Source organism: Gorilla gorilla, chromosome 6 (genome assembly GCF_029281585.2).
Source record: "Gorilla gorilla gorilla isolate KB3781 chromosome 6, NHGRI_mGorGor1-v2.1_pri, whole genome shotgun sequence".
Classification (NCBI taxonomy): Eukaryota; Metazoa; Chordata; class Mammalia; order Primates; family Hominidae; genus Gorilla; species Gorilla gorilla.
Window position 1 is genome coordinate 30,940,483 of NC_073230.2, and position 7,209 is coordinate 30,947,691.

The window sequence follows — 7,209 nt, forward strand, 5'->3', positions numbered from 1 at the left end:
TAGGGCGAAAGGTAACATTACTCTGTTCCCTCAACAACAACAGATCTTCCAGTTGAGGGCAGTTTTGTCGGATATGGAATGCACTCAGTGTGTGCACTTGGACATGTGAATATATGCACATATTTCTGCTGAGAAGCCCTTTAGAGAGATTAGTGAAGGAGCAAAGCAAGATAGAACTTGTGTTCAAATTCTGAGGTTGCAGGTTAAAACAAGCAAGGCAAGCACTACTTTTAAAGTGTTTTCTTAACCATCAGAATACTTCAGTATGATGTCTTTAAAGCTGGGGAGATAAGACTAACAAAACAGTATAGATTGAACTGAAATTATGATGCTACTAGTATATCACCATTAGAACTTACATCATATAAATGTATTTTCCATTTTATGTCTTTCTATAACTCGTTTTCTATTTAAAATATATGTAGTTAGTATTATACATATAAAACATCCATCAACATTATTAAAACATGAACATAACCAGTTTAAAAATTGGTAGAAATAATACGGGTCACATATTTTGAAGTTAAATTTATCTCGAAAATATGAAGTTATCACAAATCCTTTCTGTTGGATTGTTCTACCACTTCTATTTGTGTACATTATCCATAATAGATACATTAATCAAAATAAGCAGTGTTATTTGAAAAAATGTCTCTATAAAAAAAGAGCTAAAGATAGATACTGGTCTGTTCTTGTGAAAACAACAATGGTTTTTGAAACTTAAATAAGGAGAGAAAACTCAGATTTAAGTGAAGTGTGGGTCCTGTTATTTACTGTCTTTATTGGGGGTTAGGAGAGCTGAGATTAAACTATAATGTTGCTTCAGGAATGACTACCAACAAAGTTTTAAGTTGCTATAAATGAAGAATGTTCTTTCAATCAAATGATAGCCCCTTCCTGTTATTCTTTAAAATAATTATTTCCTTGTTTATTAAATATCCTTAAATTATTTCATTGCAAAGTGAGGGGGAGTCATATTGTATTAGGATAACCAAACATTTTAACACTGAGCCTCTAAATGGATGAAGAATGCCCATTGCTTTTTAAACAAACCAAAACAAAAACAAAAAAAAGTTTATCTTTGTTACAATAAGTGATGCATTTATCTTCTTTCTTTACCTATGGCAATGTTCTGCTAACATAGTAATAAGCTGAGTTACTCTCTGGATGTGGCAATTAATAGAAATAAATATATTACAGTGAAGCACAGAGAGGATATATAAGCAAAAAAAATAAAAATATCAGATTTATGGAACTCTGGATTAAGCTAAAATTTAGAGTATCTTCTTACAACCAAATCCAGTGATCAAGCTTATAGTCTTTAAAACCTGTAACAAAGAAAAACTTGAAAGTATTGTTAATATGCAGTTATTACTAATTATGATAAAAATCTATTTGTGGTTTCGTTTAATGTAACTTTATATAATATAAAATACAATTATTTTGTTTTTAAAGGTTTTTTCCCATGTTTCTTTCGAGTAAATTCAAAAACTTGAAAGTTAAACTGAGCCGGGCGCCGTGACTCATGCCTGTAATCCCAGCACTTTGGGAGGCCGAGGCAGGCGGATCACAAGGTCAGGAGATCGAGACCAGCCTGGCCAATACGGTGAAACCCCGTCTCTACTAAAAATACAAAAATCAGCTGGGTGTGGTGGCACGCACCTGTAGTCCCAGCTACTTGGGAGGCTGAGGCAGGAGAATTGCTTGAACCTGGGAAGCAGAAGTTGCAGTGAGCCATGTTGGTGCCACTGCACTCCAACCTGGGCAAAGAGCGAGACTCCATCTCCAAAAAAGAAAAAAAGAAAGTTAAACTGAAGACTGTTAAAGTTGTTTTATAAAAATCAGATATCTGTGGATTAAAACATGGTCCTTGTCTAACTTTTCCATGAAAGCTTGGAATATAACCTATTAAAAGCTAACTGACAGCCAGGCGCAGTGGCTCACACCTGTAATCCCAGCACTTTGGGAGGCCGAGGCAGTCAGATCGCCTGAGGTCAGGAGTTCGAGACCAGCCTGGCCAACATGTTGAAACCCCGTCTCGCCCTCCCCGCCAAGCTGTTTTTCTAGCATGTTGCCCTTTTTCAACCACATTTGTGTTTCAGGTGTAGAGAGGAGAGTGAACAGGGAGCGGGGCTTTTGTCTGTTGGTCTCCCTGGACTGAAGAGAGGGAGAATAGAAGCTCAAGACTAAGATTCTCAAAATGGTTTATTACCCAGAACTCTTTGTCTGGGTCAGTCAAGAACCACTTCCAAACAAGGACATGGAGGGAAGGCTTCCTAAGGGAAGACTTCCTGTCCCAAAGGAAGTGAACTACAAGAAGAACGATGAGACAAACGCTGCCTCCCTGACTCTACTGGGCAGCAGTGAACTCCGCTCCCCAAGAATTAGTTACCTCCACTTTTTTAAATCGTAACACCTCCATTTGTATTACATACGGTGTATGGGTATTGATGAGGTCATGGTACCATATATGGGATTTTTTTCTGTGTAAATCATCAAGTATAAGAGGAAACTATGGGACTCTGAGCCTTGCTTTAGAGAATTTACAGTGGACAAATAGGTATCATCAAACCAGTTTTTAATCATTCTGACCCAAGTGAAAATGCTCAGAATTTCACACTGAATCCACGTTTACAACCCTTACAGGTGGGCCTTCAGGCCTGGTTCGCTACAACAATGTCTTCCACAACTCAAACTCCCACTGCGTTCACACAACCGGTACACTCCTGCCTTTTCACTCACACAGCTCCCGACCGCTTCTTGCAGAGGCTGAGAGTCCCCCCTTTTTTTTTTCATTTAGATGTAACAAACCTAGTAGTTTATGTTTATCAATTGTCTGTATATCTCTATATTTTATCCATGTACTCTTGATGTATAGACATAGTTTGAAACTCGTTTCCTTGTGGTAAGTGACCGAGATGCTGCCACAGGACCTGAGACACTGATGAATGGTGCTATTTTGGACTTTCAACATGCTCCTTGGCGAGGTAGCTCTGATGGGGTTATTTTTTATTTCCATGTTCTAAGAAGGTGTTGGTACTCTGTTTCCCTGAATGTTGTTCTCTAGACTGGATTGACTTGTTTTCCTTGTGTCTTCAGTGTGGCTTTCTTCCTCAGTGTTGTAGGTTGAGCGAATGCTACCAGAGTGTGAGAGACGATTGTCTCGTTGGCTGGCACTCACGGACATGCAGTCACGGTAGCGGGAGCAATCACAAAACTGTAATTTACTTACCAAATCTCTTCCTTTCTATAGCCTCGCCTGCCTGACTTACAGAAAGAAAAGCAATAATTTTACAGGCATTTTGAGGTGTCTGTTTGGGTTCTTTCTGTTTGAAAGGATATTTGTGGAAAAAAAGAGCAAAACCTTTTTAAATAAATTCCCCCTGAAAAAAACCCAAAACACTGGCATCTGAGTAGGAATATGAAAATGACACCTTTTCCAAATATTACATTGGAAAACAATGTCTTTACAAAATCACAATACTTTTTTAAAAGGCAGAGCATTGTTTTTTTGGCAATTTTGATAAGCAAGGTGTAGGTTTACATTTTTGTCCTTGCTCCCAACGAAATGGATAAACAAAAATAAAATACCATCTACTCATGGAATGTTGTTGTGTTAGCCAGTCTGAACGCCCACCTTAATTTTCATATAACTGTTTTTCAGCTCTTCTTTTGATAGGACAGGCCTTGTTCTGAACTGTTTCGCTTCTGACTGTTAAACACTGATGACGCATGCACTGCACTTCTTCGTTTTCTTCTTGCTCCCCCATTGGCCTGAGTTTCTTGTGCATTCCTCCTCTCCCTCCTTCGTTAGAATAGGAATATCAGCTGTGTAAATAGAGCAAGAAAACGGTATTCTGCATCCGTGGTATTTATGTAGAGTTGCAGTTGTGTACTGCTGTAAATGCAGGCTTTTGTAACAGTGTGATCTTTACTGATGCACTCATGACAAGTACCCAATGTATTTTAGCTATTTTAGTGGTATTTGTTCAATAAATATGCAAGCTGTAAGGTAAAAAAAAAAAAAAAAAAAAGAACTCCGTCTCCACTGAAAATACAAAAATTAGCTGGGCGTGGTGGCACGCACCTGTAGTCCCAGCTACTTAGGAGGCTGAGGCAGGAGAATTGCTTGAACCTGGGAAGCGGAGGTTGCAGTGAGCCGAGATCACACCATTGCAAAAAGCTCATAAAACAAGTTTTGCTGATTTTTTTTAAAAAAAGATCTTACAGGTAATGTAAGGACATTGGAGATTTTGATTGTGTATGTATGTAGCTGATTAGAGGTTGGGTATTCAAACAAATTCATTTTGAAAACAATACATTTGAAGAAAATTGCCACTTCGGCATTATCAAAGTGATTCTGCAATGTAAAGTGAAGTAATAGACTCTGGATTTTGAATCCTGCTATGGACATACCGATATAAATATGCAAATATAGTCTTGTTTTCAAAAGCCAGTCTAGAGTGCATGTAGTCAAGAAATCAGACTCTGACATAAAGGGAAGTCAAAGTGTTTAAAGCACTTGTAACTGGAAAAGAACGCATAACTGGAAGGTATCTTCCAGTTACATCTACTATAGTAAATAGTACATCCATTATAGTAAATATTAGGTTACAATTTCACTAAAATATAATTTTGGTAGTTAAGATTTTATCTTTGGAAGTGTATGCTTTTAGCACTTTTTATTTAATAAAAAGAGAGATTGAGGCAATGTGTGTTACAGCCTAGTACTAGAAGACTCAAAGTAGGAAGATACAATATTTACCCCTTTTGTTTGTTTCTGAGACAGAGCCTCCCTCCATAGCCCATGCTGGGATGCAGTGACTTGAACACAGCTCACTGCAGCCTTGAACTACTTGACTTAATCAATCCTCCCACCTCAGCCTCCTGAGTAGCTGGGACTACAAGGCACGCACCACCATGCCCAGCTAACTTTTTTTTTTTTTTAATACAGTGTCTAATTATATTGCTCAGGCTGGTCTTGAACTCCTAGGCTCAAACGATCCTCTTGCCTCAGCCTCCCAAAGTGCTGGGATTACAGGTGTGAGTCACCACACCTGGCCCTATTTATATATATTCCAAATTCTTAGATACTTTGGATAAGGAAGTTTGGTGTGTGTTTGTTTTCTGTTTAATAACTAGGGGATTGTACCTTCTCTTTTACATGACTTTCAATTGAACTTGTTTCATAAAGATGTTTCTACAATTCGAAGGCGCAGGGCGCGGTGGCTCACACCGGTAACCCCAACACTTTAGGAGGCTGACGCAGGCGGATTGCGAGGTCAGGAAATCGAGATCATCCTGGCTAACACAGCTGAAACCCCGTCTCTACTAAAAATATAAAAAATTAGCCGGGCATAGTGGTGGGCGCCTGTGGTCACAGCTACTCCGGAGGCCGAGGCAGGAGAATGGCGTGAACCCGGGAGGCGGAGCTTGCAGTGAGCTGAGATCGGGCCACTGCACTCCAGCCTGGGCGACAGAGTGAGATTCCGCCTCAAAGTAATAATAATAATAATAATTTGAAGACTAGACAGATTATTAGGGATCTACTAGATACCCATTTTACCACTGAGGCCAAGGAAGGTCAATGCAGGCAGACACACAGCTAGTTTGGTGGCAGGACCAAGATGTGTTTATCACCGAAGGACATCATAGAACAACGCAAGGGAGAAGTAAGAATAGTATGTTTTTCCTATTTTTGGTGACAAGAAAACAGACCCAAGGTGAGGTTTGCCCGGACACAAAATCATTACCTTTTTAAATAAAACGTCTACATTTATGCTTATCAGGGGTTCTGCATGTTATGGAAAGCTTAAGGTTGAAAGTCTTTATGGTGGAGGAGACCTTGAAAAAAATCACCTGCTTCACCTCAGTAACTTCAGTCAGGATCTCATTTAAACTGTCGCAAACAGGTAAAATCAGTTCACTAAAATGCTGCTAGGGAAGAAATTCCATGATTTATTTAGCCTGTGATCTCTCTCCTGTCTCTCAAAAGCTTGATTCAAAGCCCAGCTATATCAGAATCGCTAGACGACAAGGAATCTGATTTCTTTCTTTCTTTCTTTTTTTCTTAGACAAGATCTCACTATGTCACTACGTTGCCCAGGCTGGTCTCAAACTCCTGGCCTCAGGTAGTCCTCCTGCCTTGGCCTCCCAAAGTGCTGGAATTACAGTCCTGAGCCTCTGTGCCTCGCCAAGAAATCTGCTTTAACAGTCACCTCACACACTCCTAGTGGTAAGGTAAATTCTTCCTTATATCAAACTTGAAAAATGTTATGCTCTGGTTTACTCCAAATTACCAATTGACAGGGTTGAATTTTATTTTTGCTTCAGTAAAATATCGGAGGCTGGGCGTGGTGCCTCATTCCTGTAGTCCCAGCATTTTGAGAGGCCAAGACAGGAGGATCACTTGAGCTCAGGAGTTGGAGACCAGCCTGGCCAGCATGGCGAAACCCCATCTCTACCAAAGTACAAAAATTAGCTGGGCATGGTGCTGCGCATTTGTAGTCCCAGCTACTCAGGAGGCTGAGGTAGGAGGATCGTGTGAGCCCAGGAGTTTGAGGCTGCAGTGAGCTGAGATTGAGCCACTGTGCTCCAGCCTAGGGGACAGAGCAAGACCCTATCTCAAAAAAAAAAAAAAAAAAAAAGGAAAGAGGGCACATGTCATCAGGACTTCCTGGGGCTGGGACTTCACAGGCAGCAGGCATCCTTAAATTTCAAAAATGTATTTTTAAAAAGGGGAGAAAAAGATAAATACCAGGGGGTGGAGGGACTGTGTATTACTATTTAATATTTCTTACCTAAGTTCACATGAAGCACGAGGGTCAGATTCTAGCAGAAGGAAATATTTTATGAAAACGTATTGTTGGCCGGGCACAGTGGCTCAAGCCTGTAATCCCAGCACTTTGGGAGGCTAAGGCGGGCGGATCACCTGAGGTCAGGAGTTCAAGACCAGCCTGGCAACAACTAGCGAAACCCCGTCTCTACTAACAGTACAAAAATTAGCCAGGCGTCGTGGCAGGCGCCTGTAATCCCAGCTACTCAGGAGGCTGAGGCAGGAGAATCACTTGAACCCAGGAGGCAGGGATTGCAGTGAGCTGAGATGGTGCCACTGCACTGCACTCCAGCCTGGACGACAAGAGCAAGACTCCGTTTCAAAAAAAAAAAAAAGAAAAAAAGAAAGAAAATGTATTGTTTTACTTGGATTGT

The 7,209-nt window shown here is 40.3% G+C and overlaps 1 protein-coding gene across 1 annotated transcript; it reads left to right on the forward strand.

Moving 5' to 3' along the window:
• Positions 1 to 1,859: 1,859 nt before the first annotated feature.
• On the forward strand, positions 1,860 to 4,037 carry LOC101127634 (neuronal regeneration-related protein). Its single transcript, XM_063708411.1, has one exon. It carries the CDS (start codon positions 2,201 to 2,203, stop codon positions 2,411 to 2,413), a length of 213 nt encoding a protein of 70 aa, XP_063564481.1. The 5' UTR covers positions 1,860 to 2,200; the 3' UTR covers positions 2,414 to 4,037.
• The last annotated feature ends 3,172 nt before the right edge of the window (positions 4,038 to 7,209 follow it).

What these genes read in the sequence shown, in the direction of transcription:
- LOC101127634 (XM_063708411.1), top strand. Translation starts at nt 2,201, where the DNA reads ATGGTTTATTACCCAGAACTCTTTGTCTGGGTCAGTCAAGAACCACTT.